The following is a 19121-nucleotide window of genomic DNA, read 5'->3' as shown; positions in this document are numbered from 1 at the left end:
CATTTTCCATTGAACACCATCAACCTATACCACCTAGCATCTGAAAACAACACCTCACTCTCCCTTCTTTGTTGTACATTCATCCTACAGTCCGTCTTCTTACTTTTGATGTATGTCAAAATAAATTAGTATTTGGAGGTTTGGGGGGTTTTTTTCTTATTAACCTTTTTCCAGTAGCTATGAATCCTTCCTCCTTGTTCTGAGGATTTCAGGCATCATTAAGCAAGTGTGGGGCGAGTGCACTGGCAGGCAGGAAGGCCTCCAGTCCTGACCGTGTGGTGGGTGTTCAGTAAATATTTGTTAAATGAGTGCAGGTCCATTGGTCCTATTTGACTAGCTCTGTGATATGCCTGAACTTGCCACTTAAGGACAGTTATATTTCAAATAAATCGTCGGTTTCCTAGGTACATGTTACCTCCATTGGGTAAGATGGACCTTCTCTAATGAGATAGTTCAATGAAAGATAATTATTTAGAATTTGAAATGGATTAAAAATTATATTAAGTACTATACATAAAAATTTTAGTTACTTTTGTGAGAAAGTGAGCACGAGTTGGGGAGGGAGGGCCAGAGGGAGAAGCAGACTCTTCACTGAGCAGGGAGTCCAGTGCGGGACTCGATCCCAGGACCCTGGGATCATGACCTGAGCCAAAGGCAGGTGCTTATTGGACTGAGCCACCCGGGTGCTCACAGCAGTGATCGTCTCGGAATACGCACATAGTGGTGTTTGTGGGAATCGTGTGTCCGGGTTGAGGCACTCCACGAGGAGCCTCTTGAGGAAGAGGCACCTTCCTCACCCAGAACAGCTTCCCTTTAGTTTGTTTTCCACGGAATTAAGATTTTATTGTAGGAAAAGTTTGAAAATCCCAGCTGTTAGGCTAGCTGACCAGTGTGCACAGCCATGTAGGCCATTGTGGAGTGGGTAGTATTCTAGCGGAAGAACCTAAGTATATCTTGCTCCCTGGATCTTATATTCAGAGGTGAGTTGGCTAGGGGTACAGCTCTATTAAATTCATCCCAGTAGCTCTAGATAATAGTGAGCATTCTCACGGCCAGGGAGTCATCGGAACACGTGTGCATCTTACATGAGTGAACGCATGAGTGCATCTGCCTTCAGTCCCTGAGAGTGAGTGTGCCTGGATTGAATGATCTCTGCTTTCACTTCTGACCTCTGTAAGGAACGGGTGTTGGGGTGCTTAGGTGGCGCAGTTGGCTCGGCGTCTGACTCTTGGTCTGGGCCCAGGTCGTGATCTCATGGTCTTGAGGTCTGACCCTGTGTTGGGCTCGGTGCCTGGGGTGGATCTGCTCGCAATTCTCTTCCCCCTGCCCCTGGCCTCCCACCTCTCAAATAAATCAATCTCTAAAAAAAAAAAAAAAAAGAATCAAACAAAAGTCACACTTCCTTCCCTGCCCCGCCCCCACCTTGGTGAAGTGGGTGTGTTTTGAGACCATTTTGAGAGCTCATCTCTGAAGGTGGTGTGGGCAGCTACCAGGAACCTTCCCCGTTTCCACAACAGAGTGGGGGGCTCTCACTGTTGGTGTCCTCTTTCCTCACAATAGGGCTGATGAATCATTTTGGTAATATGTCTTCCTTTATTTCAGAACAACCACAGCCACAGTCATGAGCATGTTTACAAAGTATATGATAGAGATTGTTTGGGTTTTTACTGTGAAGTTTACATTTGTAACTTCCTCTGTTCGTCTCTGTTCCCAATAGGCGCGGGTTATGTATGATTTTGCTGCTGAGCCCGGAAATAATGAACTGACCGTTAATGAAGGAGAAATCATCACAATTACAAATCCGGTAAGAGGTTTTAAAAAAATCCGATGGTCTCTTAAGGACTCATTTTTAGGATTTTATTTTTTTTTAATAAGTTGATCTTAAAACCCGCACAGATTTTTGCCCTGTTGTTTATGAAGTACTGATGGTAAATAAAAGTTAAGCCCCCAAAAGGTAGTCGGATGGGGTTCCATCAGGCAGAAATGGAAAGAGATGTCCCGGTCAGGTCTCAGCCTGATCACAGGTGGCGAGATGGGAACCCATTCTGTGTTTCTGGGAAGTCGCAGCTGTGGCTGACGAACGACAGCCTGTGAGCCAGGTGTATAGCTGAGCCCTTCACCCGTATTCTTGGTGCATTTTCTGCATGACCTCTGCGAGCTAGGGCCTCCTAACCTGTGTTGTACAGAGGAGGGTAATGAGACCTAGAGGGCAAGCACACTTGCCCACGATCGTTCTGTTTGTAAGTGGCAGAGCAAGGACACATCTGTTCGACCTCTGAGCCTCTGCTTTTTCTCTCTGCTGGGAACACGGCATGTAAACAGGCATCCCAGGGGTACAGGGTGCATCTGGGCCAGTAGCAGACAGCCTAAGAAAACTGGCTCTCCAAGTCCAGTCAGACAGAACCTGTGGGCCAGGATGTAGACCTTGGATTTCATTTTTAAGTAGCAGATTCATTTAAGGGTGTTCTCATTGCTGTTAGGCTGTAACATCCCCTTGATGTAAGGGCACATCTCATTGATGTGGTGAGACTTGCATTTCTGGATTACTCTGGCACAGGCGTATCGAATGGACTGGTGTGGCTGGAGCCTGGAGATCCCCCTTGGGGTCATAGCAACAGGAATTGAAAAAGCGGAATACAGGAGGCCTTACAGGAGGCCTTGCCGTGTCCCGCCTGGAGGACTCGATGCCAGATGCCAGATTAGATACTGTTGGAGAGAAAAGAGGCAAGGATCCCAGAGATTTTGGCCTTTGGCCTGAGTGAATGGTGAATGTATTAAAGTGCGTGAGTCAGGGAGAAAAGCTTCTCTGGAAAGATTAAATGAGTTTACTGTTACATATGGGAAGCTTGAAGAACGGTAAATAATGAACTCTTCCCTACAGCTTTGTATCAGTTTAAAAATGGAAATGCGGAGCTGGAGGCAAGGGCTGGGCCTAGGCTGGCTCTGGAACACCTCTGAGAGTAGCATGTGAGGAAGGTTGTGGGGACAGCCGGGGACATGGGGGGAAGGGAAGGAGGTGATGCAGGTGTTCTTCCAGGTGAGGGGGGGGACAGGGAGCTGGGGCAGTGCAGATACCGGGAGGGAGAGTGGGGAGCGACCAAGAGAGGGCGGAAGCTTCTTGATACTGGAAGTATTTTCAAAACCTTTTCTATATGTTTTAGATATAAAAAAGAATTACTGGGTAAGAAAAGTATATGTAGTTTTAGATAATATGCTAGGTGTGTGTTAGTAAATAGGTTGTATTTTTAATCATAAGAGAGATTAAAGATTCTTTATCCCTATGACTTTTTTAAATGAAGAAATAGTCTTCATTTCTTGGTAGAATAGTATTGGCTTTAAGTTGCTGTTATGCACAAAAATGGACAAAGTTGGGACTTGAAGTGATTTTTATTTTTATTATTTAAAAAAAAAAAATTTTACTCATTTGAGATAGAGACAGCATGAGCAAGGGGAGAGGCACAGGGAGAGAGAACAGCAGACTCCCCGCTGAGCTGGGAGCCTGACTCAGGGCTCAGTCCCAGGACCTGGAGATCATGACCTGAGCCAAAGGCAGACAGCCAACCATCTGACACCCAGATGCCCCTTAAAATGATTTTTTAAAAAGAATATGTTATCGGGGGTCCTGGGTGGCTCAGTCAGTTAAGCATCCGACTCTTAGTTTAGGCTCTGGTCACGATCTCAGGTTCATGGAATCAGCCCCATGCCAGGCTCCCAGCTGAGTCAGCGTAAGACTCTGTTTTCCTCTCCCTCTGCCCCTTCTCCTGCAAGCGTGTTTGCTCTCTAAATAAATAAATAATAAAATCTTAGCAAAAAAAGTGTTGTCTAGATTCAGATAATTGAGACATGATTTATGAACTTAAGACAACTCTTATTTTAAGGTGAAAAAGTAGGACTTTGTAGAGATAATAGATTGAAAAGTGGGAATTCCAATATTTTATAATTGAACATTGTTTATCCAGAAGATCAAAGGAACCATGGGTCAGTTAGCTTTCCCTAGGTAACAGGCAATCCTTAAAAGAACAACCATTTGTTATCTTGCTCAGGAACCTCCAGATTGGCTGACCCGAGCTCCCTCCCGTGTCTGCAGTCAGCTCTTGGGCAGCTAGGGGTTGAGTGCTTTCACACGTGCTACTCAGGTGTCTGGCGGGTCCCCTGCTGAAGGTTGGCTGGCCTGAGGTGGGGTGTTCAGGAGACCGGGCCTTCTCTCTGTCTTCTGCAACCCACATTATTCAACAGCTCTTTTGGAAAAAGTGTGCAAAGCCTCTTGAGGCCAGACTCAATTCACCCCATATTATTCCCACCTCACCTCGTTCTGTTGGCCACAGGGGTAACAAAGGACAACACAAATTCATCCCACAGAAATGGGGGTGTCATTCCGCTTCTTGACAGTTGGGGCTATAAGCCATTTTTGTCATCTGCCCCCAACCAGTGGATCGAGAGGAATTGCACGTGGACGGCACTCTTGTCTGTTGAATGGGCTACTTTTCAGTCTTTGATCACTTGTTTGATTTTTCTTCTTTTTAGATGATGTCATTTTCTGGAGTAAAGAGAAGCCTTAATTATTTATAACTTTGAGGGCACCTGGGTGCCTTAGCAGTCCGTTAAGCACCCAACTCTCAATTTGGCCCGGGCTGTGATCTCGGGGTTGTGAGATCGAGCCCCGTGTCAGGCTCTGTGCTCACTCACCCTCGCTCGCACACACTTCCTCTCTCTCAAATAAACCTTTTAAAAAAGTGTTTATAACTTTGAACAGTGTTACCTCTGCAGTAATAAAGAGCTTAACATTAATTACTTTTCATGTATAAAAACGCAAAATTCCTGTAGAAAATTTCAACTATAATGTCATCTTTTTTTCTTTTCTTTTCTTTTCTCTTTTTATGAGGATGTTGGTGGAGGGTGGCTGGAAGGAAGAAACAGCAAAGGAGAGCGCGGGCTTGTTCCCACAGACTATGTTGAAGTAAGAACTCACTGTCTTACAGTAATTAAACCTGGTCTTTCAGACATGTTTTTATGAATTATGGAAAGTAGCAACTTCATTTTTAATAAAAAAATTTACGCTGTAAAAGTAATATGTGCTCATTATGTAAAGTGTGAAAAATATATTGAAGTAGAACTAAGAAAAAAATATTACCTGTAGACGCAAGCTCCAAGGAGTGACTCCAGGTATGTAGATTAAGTCCCTTCTGTTATTCTGAATAAATGTCCGTATTTTTCCTCTTTATATTGTGTAATCGCTGCTGCCACTAATACTGTTTATATTACAGGATTCATTTACAAAGTTTAAAAAGATCTCTTTTGAAGTAGCTCCCTTTGCTCTTTGCTGGTTTAGGCCCCATCCCTCAACTCCTTCTCATTTCCCCATAGAGGGTCTTGGATGAGCTCCCTGGGAGCTGCTGCCTGGCTTAAGCTCTGTGCCCCTATAGGCCAAGCAAGGCTAGTGTACCCGCCCCTGGAAGGAGCCTCCCACCTGGGACACACCCACTCAGCTGACAACCCCACTCTGAGCAAATCTCCCAGCGCCCCCTGCTGTTTGCCCGCAGGTCGCTCAAACTCCATCCTGGGTCCCTAGTCCTGGGCGGCTTGCCTCTCCCACTTCAGGTGACCAACCAAAACCAAGGTTGCCTGGTGCCCTGTGAGTGAAACAGGAGTGAGATCAGGAACAAGGTGCCTCTGATTTCCCTCCAGCAGAGGGGAATGTTGCCCAGGGCGGGTGTTGACCTGGGCGCTGTCTGCCTGTTGTTCCTCGTGGAGACGAGTGGTGGGGAGTTTTGAACCCTCTGGAGAATCTGATGAAACTGTGGCCCTTCTTCTCAGAAATCTGTGTGTGTGCCTGCACCCCGAGCTCACCTCTGCAGGTCCAGAGGGCTCACAGGCCCCTGGACTCAGCCCACCGCTCTTAGGTTTTTGTCGTGTTTTACCTCTGTGCACTGTGTAGGCAGGATCCTAAAAATGGACAAGAGGGGCGCCTGAGTGGCTCAGTGTGTTAAGCCTCTGCCTTTGGCTCAGGTCATGATCTCAGGGTCCTGGGATGGAGCCCCACGTCGGGCTCTCTGTTTGGCAGGGAGCCTGCTTGCCCCCCTCTCTCTCTGCCTACCTGTGATCTCTGTCAGATAAATAAATAAACTCTTAAAAAAAAAATGGACAAGAAAGAGAGAAATCTGAGGGTTTAAGTTGGTGCTGGCATTAATTGCATTTCCTAGAACTCTGCATGCTTCTGGAAGGGAACATTTAATAGAGATGTTCAAAGGCTTACTTACCTTTTAAGAACATAAACCCCTTTTCCGTAGTAGATCACAATTTTTGCTTGTCTTTAGAGGCTCTAACTCTGAAATGCCCCTAATCTTTGAAAAATCTATGCCCTTTCTAATATTCAGATTTTACCCAGCGATGGAAAAGACCCATTTTCTTGTGGAAACTCAGTGGCTGACCAAGCCTTCCTCGATTCTCTCTCAGCAAGTACAGCTCAAGCCAATTCGTCAGCTGCCAACAGTAACAACCAGGTGAGTCTCCTGTCCTCTGGCTGGACCGAGAGCAGCACATCTGTGAGGGCTTGTGGTGCGTTCTCGCGGGTGCCATTCCCTGACAGCGTAAAGTAGCTGGTAGATGTCTGTGTGGCATTGCTGTGGGCATTAACAAAGAACTTGCCTGTTAAACTGGCTAACGCCTGTTTCTAAAGCTGAATATGAGAGAGAATGCAGGGTGTTCATTGAGAGTTGCTTCTAGAAGTCTGGCATGATATGAACATAGACACTATGAGGTGCAGATACTCTCCCAAGCAGGGGGAGGAAAGGCAGGGTCCCACACTCAGGCGATGAGTGTCAGAGCTCTGGCTGAAACAGGAAATGACTTCTCTGACCTTGGCATGTTTCCTACACTCTCACAGTCGCAGGGCAGGTGAACGTGGCCGCAGATCTGGTGCTCAGTGCTCAGCACTGCCGTTGTGTTGCCTCTAGGAAATTCACAATTGTGGAACGATTTGAGAAGATTACACTGAAATTCGGCATTAATTTTAATGAGAGTCTGACCATCTTAGATGACTTTACCTAGTTCAGTTATTGTTAAGGGATTACCTTGGGTGAGCGGCAACGAGGAAAGTCAGAAGATGGAGAGCAAAATGTTACCACTTCCTACATCTTCAGATACAAATGGGCTTTAGGGGATGTTATTTCTTGATATTCTGTAACTACATAGAAGGTTTTAAATTATGTGAAGCCTCACAGTCCTATCACTTAATAATTATTTGCTTACAGAATATTTATATTTTAACCATCCAAGAGAGTTTATCCAAGTGCTTTTGCCATATATTAACTGTAGATTTTATACATTTTTATTTATTTATTTTTTAAAGATTTTATTTATTTGAGAGAGATAGTGAGCATGAGTGGGGGGAGAGGCAGAAGGAGAGGGAGAAAACACTCCCCGCTGAGCAGGGAGCTCTGACGTGGTGGGGGTTGAGGGGATTCAGTCCCCGAATCCCAAGATCATGATCTGAGCTGAAATCAGATGCCTAACCCACTGAGCCACCCACGCGCCCCGACTTTATACATTTTTAAATAGCTTTTGGTGGACATTAGAATAGAATAAGCAAAGGAATCAGCGAAGGAGGCAAAAGGTGGACGAACACTCACCCTGTCTTAACTCAGGGACCTACGCCTGCCACTGTCCAGGATGGACCGAACCACTCTGACCACAAGTTCACCGTCCGGCTCTAGTCTTGGTCTGTTACGAAGCAGCTTCCTCGGCATTTAGACGTAGCAGCAGGGACCGAGTAACTTAAGTCAAAATGTGTTTTCTTCCAGGCTATTTAGAAAAAAATAAAACGAACTTTTTGAAGGTGGATTTTACTAATCCATTCTACTATTAAATCTAACAGATCCTTTAAAAGCAAAGAAAAAGTGAACTGAAACTAGAACTAACAAAATACAGAAAGCATGACCATAATTAATTAACTGAGCATTTGGATTTAATTTAAATCAAGTAAAAAAAAATTTTTTTTTGAACAAGAGTAGGTGGGGAGAGGCCGGGGGAGGGAGAAGGAATCCTGAACAGGCTCCACACCCAGTGCAGAGCCGTGTCCTACAGGCCTGACATCATGACCTGAGCCAGATCAAGAGTCGGGGGCTTAACCGACTGAGCCATCCAGGGGCCCCCTTCTCAAGTAAAAACGATTTTAATAGCCATCTGTGCTTTCAGTAATTTGGGATAGAAGAATAATTTAAATAGGCCAAAATGGTGATATGTTTATAAATACCATGAAAAATGTCACGAATGAGAAGCCAGGCAGGCATTTTTAATTGGTGGCTTTTCCAAATTTTGCTGTCAGGTTTACTCATTCTTTCATTCTCTGAATGTCAATAGGAAAATGCTATTTTTGTTCCAGAGATCTGCCTCTCGGGATTTTCTCATTGCCCCGGCAGTATGTTCTCTCCCAGACGTCAGTTTTACTCGGAGGGCAAGTGTGTCAGCAGGGCCTGCTCTGGCCCTCCCCGGTCAGGCCCCGCAGGGCGCACCCCCTTGCCCCGCAGCGCGCCGCTCACTCGGAACCAGCGCGCCTGCTCTCCCAGCGCCGGTGTTCCTGAATCTGGCTTTCTCCCCGCACAGGCAAGCTGCAGACAGCCAGTACACATAGGAAAAGACTCATTTGCAGAGGCCACTGTTAAATGGCCAGAGAATTAAATTGTTTTAAGGCCGAGTTGTGAGGAAAGGCACGCGCAGGTAGGCGCTCCGACGCGAAGCTCGGGGAAGGATGAGTTGAAGAAGCTTCTGGAAGGCAGTCTGATAATGGGCGTTCGTACTGAAAACGCGCGCACTCTCTGACCCGGCAGTGGCTCGCGGAGCCGGGAACACAGCCTCGCGGGCAGAAGCTTCACCGCGTGCAGTTCCGGCAGCGGGAGGCTGGGACACGCGGGTCACCCGGAGGGGCCTGGCCAGGCAGACCCCGGGGCCGCCACGCAGGGGGGAGGCGGCTTCCTGGGGGAGCGCGAGTCTCCACCGGGATGCAGCGATGTGGGCGTGTGGTTGTTTCCAGAGGCACAGCACTAGGGATCGTGTTACCTTTCCCTGGCTGGAGCATACACACGCCACAGACGCCAGCTGCAGAATATTCAGGAACGAATCATCGAATTCCCAGTGTTTTCTTACTCAAATACAGATTCTGAGTTGCACGAGGACCGCCCCCGCAGCGCCTTTAGAAAGGCAGAATCGTCTCTAGTGGGTCGCGTTGGCTTCCCTGTTCCTTCTGTCTGGGGTTTTAGAGCCTCAGGGGCGATCCACGTGGGCGGCAGGGCCACCAGCTCCTTCAGGGACGTGTGGACAGTTGTTCCCAGTCTGGATTTGCACCCGGTTCCCCGTGTTTAAATCACACCATCGCCTTGGTTCTGAAAAGCTGCTCACGGTAGATCTTTCCGAACCTCCTCCGTGGCTGCCCCCAGATTGTGCGTTAATGGAAGATTCTGGGAACCCAGACGTTTCCTCTGGAGGTTTGGGAGAGGCTTTTTCTGTCTTCATCAGATGCCGCAGGAACCCCCAGCCGGCACCAGCTGCTGCTCTGTGCCCTGTGCCGCATCCCCGTCCCCGGGAGGCTCGGGTCTCCGGCTTGCAGCGTCCTCACCCTGAGCTGTGCGCTCTGCCCTGGGGCCGGACGGGGTCACGGGCCTGAGCCTGGGGGTCACACGTGGGGGGACAGGCTGGCTCCTCTGTCCCAGCCTCTGGAATGGGAGGATTGGACCCCTCGTAGGAAGTGCTGTCAGCACACGAGAGACCTTCCGTAGATACTTGCCCTTCCCGCCTCCCCGCCGCCCTTCTCCAAGGGGGTCTTCCCGAGGCCTTAGCTGGGTTCACTCCAGCCTTTCTCCCTCTCCCCCAGCCACGGAGACGTCTCTCCAGTCTTGAGTTTTCTCTTCAGTTTGCTGCATTCATGGCTTCTTGTTCTGGCCTTTCCCCCACAAAACTGGCTTCTCTTTCTCACCTTCCTGTGTCATTTCTCTGGAATGTTCTTACCGCACTGCTCTCGTTCCTCTGTGAGACCCTCACGGGGACAGTTTCTCACGGGCCTGGCCTGCGTTCCACAGATGGGGAAGGGCAGGGAAGCGTGGCTTCTCGAGCCAGGACTCCTGCTTCTGTGTGACTCGGCGGGCCCCGTCGCTTCTCTGCCTGCAGATCCTCATCTGGAAACTTTCACAGGACAGCAGGAACACACAGATGGAGAGACGGCTCCGGAGTGTTGGGAGCAGTACTGGGTACTCAGCAGGGCTTCGTAACTGTTTGGTTTGGTATCCTAGATGCCACTGCCTCTAAAACAAGACATTCAGTGTGTCAGCTGTTTGCTTGAGAAACTCTTGGGGCTGCCTCATTGCCTCCTGAACCAAGTGACCAATTGCACATGTCCAGGGATAGGTCATCGTCCTGTCAGTGATCGGGCAGACCTGGCATGGTGCACGGTGGGGAAATCATGTAAGAAATTCAGCTGCGCTTGTATAACCGATAATTTCCCAACCTCGGTGGTATTGCTCTGACCCCCCAGTGTGGCCCCATCCTTCTGCGTTGGGCTCCAGCCAGACGGGCCCTTCTCCAGATGTGCCCCGTGCTAGCCGCCCTTGACTTTGCATCTCTTACTCTCTCCTCCCAGAAGGACGGAATGACTCGTTCTGCCTTTCAAGTCTGCACAGCCCCCAAGGTTCAGCTCCAGTACTGCGTCCCTTATGAAGCCTCGTTTGGTCTTTCCTTCTCTCGATTCCCTTAGCGCTATTTCTGACTCTTCCAGCAAATTATTTGTGAACTTGCCAGCTTGGTGAGAAGCAGAGATTTTTGTCTTTTTGTTTTTCCCATTCCCGTCACCTGTAAGAGGCGTCGCACCTAATCGTGTTCCGCACACGTTGGAGTGGTGTGTTGTTGGCCTTCTTCCCTAAATCCAGCGAAAGTATACCACGGTGGAAAATGTTATGAGATGTAGCTTTATGTCCCAAACAGGACATAAAGCTACCTATTTTAAGACTTCGTGCTAACAAAACAAGTCAGCGCTCTGATACAAATACTTCCCACTTTTTAGGACAAATTAATAAAATAAGTTTTCATTTCCTGTATTTAATTCATTCAGCCTGAATTCTGTCAGGAGAGGTAGTGTCGTTCTCAACATCGGCCTAGGGCTAGGAACCGTCTAACGCCTCATTCTGCCGTCTGCTGGTTTACCCAGTCAGAAGTGGTTCATTCCCTTACAGGAAATCCACTGGGATTGCTAATTATTTTAAACCATTTAGATATTAAACAAATGCTCAAAACTAAGTGGGTATTTAGGGAAATGACATCTTTTTATTCAGAGATTTTCAGTGTAATGATATTTGTTATGAAGGACTTTTAATTGGTTAAGGGATAAAGAAGGCAAGAGTAATTTTACATTGGAACTACATTTTGCTTTCTCATTTCTAAAAAAAAAAAATCCATTTTTAGGCCACTTTAAGGCTGTCTTGTAATTCATTTAAAAATAAATCAGCAAAGGAATGCTTTACATGGGTATTAAGTTTACTTATTATTTCATTATCTCAGATAAGATCTGTAATGCCGTAGACTTCTCACGATTGCTTGTTGAGATTTCCTCTTTACAAAACCATGTTGGAAAGGTTCTCTCTTTCTCCGCACCCCCCAGATGAACCCCTTTTAATGGGTTACAGGGCTTTGTAAAGAAGGCTGTAGACCTCTGTCTAAAGGATTTGCTGACATTTTTCTCTAGAACTGCATCAGGCTAGTGATACTAACTTTCCATGCTTTTTTGATCTGGGATCCTTGCTTTGAATAAGACTGCTTTACGCGTCTAGGGAACCTTTCCAAAAGTACATGCTGTGACATTCATTGTTGAGGGTGGTTTGTCATTGTTGTTTGTTTTCGTCTAACAGGAAACAAATGACAAAAGGGAAGGGTTTGTTGTGTTTTTTACCTGAATATTGCTTTGATGAGGGGCCAGTGAGCATTGTTACAACACAGCCTGTCATCAGAGCTGTCCGTAAGCCCATCTCTCATGGCCTTTTATTAGACCCATCTGGAAGCTGCTTGTAGCATCTTCCTGTTTGAGACATAAAGTTACCTATTTTAAGACTTTGTGCTAACAAAATAAGTCAACGCTCTAATACAAATATTTCCCACTTCTTAGGACAAATTAATAAGTTTTCGTTTCCTGTATTTAAAAAATAGATACCTGCGGTTGACACCGATGGGTTCAGAATGTGAGTTAACAAAGGGTTTGTTAAACCAGTTAAGCTTTTTGGGTCATTTCCAATCAGCACAAACAGGTTTAATTGGTTCTTGTGATCTAGACTCATTTTTTTAAAGAACGTACAAGTTTTATATTCTGACCAGTGGTTTTGTGAAGATAGTACAGGTTCATCTGAATTAAATGAATTACAGTTAGATAATATCCTTTGAGCAAAAGATGTGTAAGGAACAAAACAGGAAATTTTGCATATTCTTCTACAGTCTAAGTGGAGATGGCTGGGCTCTCTACATAAGAGAATTTTGTGCTGTCTGTGGGCCCTTTTAAGAAGAGTTCAGTGTTTGTCAGGAACTGTTGAATGTTCTTGGGCATCACAATATTTGCTTTCTGCCCCTACCTTCTGACACCTTTGGCACGTGGCCATTATGTGTCTGATGGAGAAATGTCAGCTAAAGACTTTGATGCCCAGTCATGCAGATGAGTTGTCAGAACAAAAGAAGAAAAAAAACATAAATCACTTCAGTCTTCACAGAGCATGCAACTTTCTTTTCATTCCTGTAGCAAATTCCTGGACAAAGTCTTGCCCTGGAAGGGAGGAATTTTGTGACTAGAAGCTTCCATCTGTGCTTCCAAGCAGGGGACCGTTCATGGCCGGCAAGCCAGTTAACACCACATATGAGCGTGGGACGGAGGCACTGCAAGTACTCCCTTGTGTGGTGACAGGGAGAGCCTTCCGTTGCTTCACGGCCTCTCCCCCAGGATAAGAGTGGGAAAGGTAGTGAGCCTGTGAGTCAGGCCGCCTCGTCCCTGGAGGACTTAACCAGACCGTGTGGTCCACATTGACCTGTACTGATGGGAGCGTCTCCTCTCGGGAGCCAGGTGGGCAGCCGGAGCTGTGAGCACCGACCGGCTTCCTTGAGCCGTTGTCTGTCCTTTGTACTCACGTTTGCTGGTTTGCCAGAAAGCAGCCTTGTTGAAATATGCGTGTTATCTTTTTCATTAATTCTCAGACCTCAGTCACCCTCAGTGTCCAGCCTAGTGTGGGAGGACCCGCAGAGAAACGCTGGCACCGTTACCCTTCTCGGCGTCTTGTCCCCGTAGCTCCCATGTGGCCGCTCTCGTAATGTCTGCAGCCAAACTTGTCCTTCTCAGACCACGTCTCGGCTGCTTCCTGGGAGACCAGTGGATGAGCCAGGTCTCACCACTGTTCTCTGATTAAGTCCCTGCCCTCTTGTCAGAAGTACAGTGTGCCGCTTACTGGTCCAGGCACCCCCAAAGACATGCTGTACGTAGCAAAATACAGCAAGATAGGACAAAGCCAGAGCCTGTCATTTTGATGCACTAGGGGTTTTATTTTCTGTAAAAGCAGTGTCTAACTAGAATACTTTATTATTATAGAAGCAGTACGTATGCACTGTAGAACATTGGAAAATTCGGGCTAGACAACAGAAAAACACCAGTCCCCACCATTCCCTACCGTTTACGCCATGGCTCATGCCTTACTTTCCCTGCTGAACACGGTTATCCACGTGTGTACCCATACGAGACACATATAGGACGTGCTGTTTGTAGCCTTTTGAAAGTTGTCAATCCTTTTCAGTAAATTTTCATCTTACATAACAGCCAGACCAACTTGAACTTCCCCAGCAGACCCCAGAATGTCCTTTACGGCTTGTTTAGGAACTGGCGTTCGGTGTAGGGCCAAGCATTATGTCTGGTTCTGTCTACTGTGTCCCTCACACATCTCCTTTCTTTTCCAACACAGCCCCTACTTTTCTGTTCTTAGTAGGTTTTCCTGTGGAATTGCTGTCGTTTGGATTTGTCTGGTGATTCCTTTGGTATTGTCCAAGTTGTTCCTCTAGCCTCTGTCTGTCGTATAAATTGGAAGTTGAATCTAAAGGCTCAAAGGAGGCACAGAACATTCTGGGCAAGAGTATACCATAGGGATAGTGTATATTTATGCTACATCACATCAGAAGATGCCGCTGGTCAGGTGGAACCGTCTAGTCATGTCCTCTCCGTGGGACCAGAGGGTAATCTGTCTGCTGTTTATTCAGTGCTGTTAACCGGTCACCTCATGGTTTACCCCCCGCTGACATCCTTGCCTCAATCAGTACAGCGATTTCTTCCACATTTACTGAGTGGCTTTCTTCCCTAAAATAGCACTTTTCCTTTCTCTGTTGGAGCTAGTTAGCCACCTTGGGAAACTGTTTGTGCTGGAATTTGGCCCCACAGCAGTCCTGACCAACCGTGCTGGTGTGGCCATCGATTAGCTTCCTGGGAGTGTGTCCGTTACCTGCTGTCACGAGGACGCCGTGTACGGAGCCCGTGAGAGCCTCCGGAGCACACACCAGAGACTTTTGCTCCTGCAGGCATGGCCTGGCCAGCTGCTCCTGCCCACCTCTGGGCCTGCCGGGCTTCACGGCAACACCGTCCCGCCTCCATGCCAGCCGGGTGGCTTGGCTCATCTCATGTGCCCCGTGGCTTTGAAAACACTCGTTCAGCATCTTAACATTTTGGAAAGCTTGGCTTTGTGTTTCCTCTGGAGTTTCTTCCTTTGGCTGTGTGACATGCATGACTTTGTCCACCCCTTCTGTGCTGCCTGGGGTTATTTTTGGCGCTTCAGGATACCGCGATGTGACAGCAGCGCTCTCCGGAACGTGCACGGGCTATCACCTGCTCCCCCACAGCCGGGGCTTGGCTTTTGCACGGAAGGCTTGTGAATGAACAGCATGCTAGAATTTTCTGGTTGCCTTAGCCCTGTCACGAATTTGCTGTTTCCAGTTAAAAGCTTTGGTATGCTCTTTTTTTCCTGCATTCACTGAGCACCCTTTTTGTTTTAAGGTGGATATTTTGGCTCAGATTGGTTGTATTGAACGTCTCAGCCAGTCACCACCTTCCTCATCTTCTCCTTCTCCTACCATAAATAAGGTAAAAGTCAAACCGGAATGCAAGAGGAAATAAACATTTCAAACTCCTCAGAGTAACCCTTTTCCCCAAGCGAGGTGATAGTTTCTGGCGAAATCTCTTACCGAAGGCCTTCCTGGGGCACGGTGACATAGGGGTGGAACAGGTAGGGATTGGAAGGGCAGCTGGGATTCGCACCTAGGGGAGCTTGTCACCGAGGCTCGGTGGACAATCTGTTCCGTGGACAGTGCGCGCTAATGAGGGGGTCTTGAGCACGTGGTTCACAGAGTCAGGAGCTGTTTGATACCATAAAGGGCAGGCAGGGGAGAGGATGGAGACCTTGCAGAGGCAGAGAGGAAGGAAAGCCAGAAGAAAGGAGAGAAGAGGCCACTCCAGGGTTGAAGCCTCGGCTCAGCAGAATGGGTTGTCTGGCCAAATGCAGGTGGTTGGGGCACAAGGGTTATTGGGATCGAGGACAAAAGAGTCAGAGGCCACCGCGTCATTAAGCCAGGTCACCTTTGCAGGTTGTTACAGGAGGGGTTGGACTTCAAAGGCTCTGGCATCTAGCACCCAGAAAATGTTTGTGCCAAGCGCCCCAAGAAGGGGTACTGGGGATCGAAAACAGAGATGTCAGAGACCCGTGCGTGTCAAGGTGGGTTCAGAGGAGGAGACAGACTGTGTGAGCTGCTGCCGGCTGTTGGTCCTAGAGGGGGCGGGGCCCTGGGACTCAGTAGAGGCCATCTGAGAGTGAGCGAGCCAGTGAGAGAGAAGCCAGTGATCGAAGCCGGAGAGCTGTCCAGTGGGCCAGGCTTTGAAATCCTTATCAGCAGGAGTCACCTTGCAACAAGATAGAGGGAATGTCCCAGGGAAAACAAAGAAAAGGAAGCAAATAATTACTAGATTTGCCTACAGGGATTTCGTAATCTAGGTAGGAGCTGAGATCATACAGATGACCAGATAATACCAGTTAGTACAAGCAATTTATAAATAAAGTTGTTTTATATATTCTTACCTTAATTAATTTTTTTATAAATTTCATTGATTTGTTTTTTAAATTTAAGTATAATTCACATGAAGTGTTATTTTAGTTCCAAATATAATGATTCAGCAATTCTGCACATTTCTTTCTGTCCGTCTTGATGAGGCTCTCAGTCCCTTCACACAGCTCGCTGGTCCCCTCCCCCACCTCCCCTCTGGCAGCCACCAGTTTGTTCTTTGTAGTTAAGAGTCTTTTTTTGTTTGTCTCTTTTTCCCTTTGTTCGTTGTTTGTTTGTTTGTTTGTTTCTTAAATTCTGTGTATGTGTGACATCCTGTGGTGTTTGTCTTTCTCTGACTGACTTCACTTACTATTATGCTACGGTCCATCCGTGTTGTTCAGATGGCAAAAATCACTTTTTAAGGCTGAGTAATATTCCCCCGTGTGTGTGTTCTTTATCCCTTCATCTGTGCATGGACACGTGGGCTATAAATAATGCCACAGTAAACATAGGGGTGCATATATCTTTTCAAGTCAGCGTTTTCGTTTAAATACAGTAGTTTTCAAAGGAACCATCTTTTGTTTGTTTGTTTTAAGGATACTTCCTCTGAATAGTTCACATCTGATTATTTCCTTGGTGTTGATGAAAACCTTTCTCTGCTAACATTGTAGTCTTCATGTCATAGCAGTGCTGAGCGTCCTCCTGTTCTGCGTTATAACCCTCCGTTCCCTCTCTGTTTCCCTCATGTAACTCCCACCAGCCTTTCTGAATCAGAGGCAGGCTGCCTGGTTTCAAATTCTAGCCTGAGGTTTCCCAGCTGGAAAGAAGTAGAAGCAGAATGTCTGACCAGCCGCCTGACCAGAGCCCATGCCCCCACTGTGCTGCCCTCGGGACCCTTCACGGCGGGACCCGCTCAGTCGGGCCTTGATGGAACTGCTAGACAAATGAGTGCCTATACTCACTGTCCTCGTATTGTCCCAAATTTCTGTACTTTTTGAAGTTCTTATTCTGAAAACCTTACAGTTTAGAGTTTGGAGGGTACAGAGTATATACTGGTAAAAAGGGATTTTTCTAAGCGAAGTGTGCTTGTCAGGCCCTTAGCACGACCGCCTCCATCTACAGAACCCATGAGAGCTCCTTGTGCGTATCACCATGCGGCATATTCGAGAAAATCACAGGCATCTGGGCGAAATGTCCTTCTATTGGTATTCGACTTAGAGCCAATCACTAGTAACTTCACTCTTTTTCTTGAAGATAGATGTTTGAATGAATTGTACTTCTTATGTAAAACATAGACTCTTTTTTATGGTTCTGGTGCGTGGCAGGCAGTTATCAGCACATCTGTCAGTGAAGAATTAAAAAAAAGCCAACACAATAGCATTCTAGAGCATTAGGTATATTAGACAGTTAGGGTAACTTTCTTGCAGGTTTCCCCTCTTTCTTTGTTCTTTTTTTTTTTTTTTTAACTAACACTGGTTTTTTTGTTTTTTGTTTTTTTTTTAATGTGAAAAAGAAGACTCAAGGGGAAAATCTGCTATTCCATGTTCTTAGATAAACAGATTCAATACTGAAATTTTTTTAAGGCGCTATTTGTTTCCCTGATTTTATCTGTAAGTTTAAGGTGATACAAGTAAAAATCAACACATTTTTCAAAATTTGACATCCTAATGCAAAAGTTTAGATTGTTTTACTTTTTAAAATTTTTTTTTAAATTTTTTAAAGATTTGATTTATCTATTTGATAGAGAAAGAGTTACAAGCAGAGGGAGTGGCAGGGATAGGGAGAAGCAGCCTCCCGCTGAGCAGACAGCCCAACAGGGGGCTCAGTCCATGAGCTTGAGATCACAACCTGAGCCTAAGGGAGACATTTCACCAACTGAGCCACCCAGGTTCCCCTAGGTGGTTTTACTTTTAAAACATTAAGCTGATGCTAAAGTTCATGTGTAAAAATAAACTGATAAAAGATTTATGCTAAAGTACTGATGCTGTTCTATCTAATGGGCTCGCAAGTCACTTGGTACTTGTACAAATGGATTCCTAGGAGACAAGAAAGAGCCCAGATATAGGTCCAAGGACATTTCAGTGCAGTGGGGGAAAGACAGATTTTTCAGCCAACAGCCAACAGACTGGTGATAAGAAAATATTGAATCAGATTCCCACATTATTTCCTCCACCAAAGTAAATTCCAGGAAAATCAAAGGTTTACAATTTTAAAATCAAGAAAATTAAAAAAAAAAAAAAAAAAAACAACAACAACTGTAGTTACCTCAAGTGAACGGGGCTGGGGGAGAAGTGGGCTGCAGGTTCTCTTACCATAATAGTCCTTGTAATTGGGCGCCATGTATTGTCTTTTCCAAGATTTTATTTGTGCTGTTAATAATTAAATGGTAAAATTACTTAAAGGAATAATGGGCACAAATATTTTAAAATGAATTTTGGAGCATGGCAGCCCCTTTTATGCGTGGCAGAACCTGTTGGCAAGTCAGGGGGAGCGTAGGAACGGAACTGTCAAATGGGGCTGCACAATCTCTTTGGAGAGCAGTTTGACAAACTCTGTCCGCTGAAAAAGCCCGTCCTCATTAGCGCCCCCAATTGCTCTCTGGGGATTTCAGTGGTTGTGTTGGACACGTGGGGAAGGGTGTGCAAGAGGCGCGCTGCGGCGGTATTTACGGTAGCGAAACGCAGCCGCGCGACCCGTGCTGGCGCATCAGCATGTGCCGGGGGAGCTGTGGGAGCTGCAGGCGGCGGAGCAGGCCACGGCGAAGAGCCACGTCAGCCGGACGTGCTGGTGGACCACAGAGGACGTGTCGGGCCACCAAGTGGGAAAAACGAATACAAGTCCAGAGCACAAATGTTTAAAAACAAAAAGGGCCCCTGCTTGTGGGAGGTTCGATGCAGTATCTAGAAGGAGTTCGTTGGTGGTAGTTGTCAGGAGACATGACTGGCAGCCTGAGCGGCAAGTGTGTTTTTTCAGGGGCGTACGTGCCCTTTTCTTCTGCTGGCGTTTGGGTTTGGTTTTTTTTTTTTTTTTTTTTT

The 19121-nt window shown here is 46.6% G+C and overlaps 1 protein-coding gene across 1 annotated transcript in view; it reads left to right on the top strand.

The window, feature by feature from the left end:
• SNX9 (sorting nexin 9) overlaps positions 1-19121 on the top strand; it is a 105495-nt gene that overhangs the window by 46506 nt on the left and 39868 nt on the right. Inside the window, exons 2-4 of the mRNA XM_045080123.1 lie at positions 1718-1804; positions 4883-4957; positions 6375-6500. Of these exons, the coding sequence (XP_044936058.1) occupies positions 1718-1804; positions 4883-4957; positions 6375-6500 (288 nt within the window). The remainder of the gene's footprint in view (positions 1-1717; positions 1805-4882; positions 4958-6374; positions 6501-19121) is intronic.

This window comes from Mustela putorius, unplaced genomic scaffold (assembly GCF_011764305.1).
Source record: "Mustela putorius furo isolate JIRA1106 unplaced genomic scaffold, ASM1176430v1.1 tig00000450_pilon_pilon_pilon, whole genome shotgun sequence".
Lineage (NCBI taxonomy): Eukaryota > Metazoa > Chordata > Mammalia > Carnivora > Mustelidae > Mustela > Mustela putorius.
The sequence above is the reverse complement of the archived record's forward strand: the minus strand, read 5'-3'. Positions and strand labels throughout refer to the sequence as shown.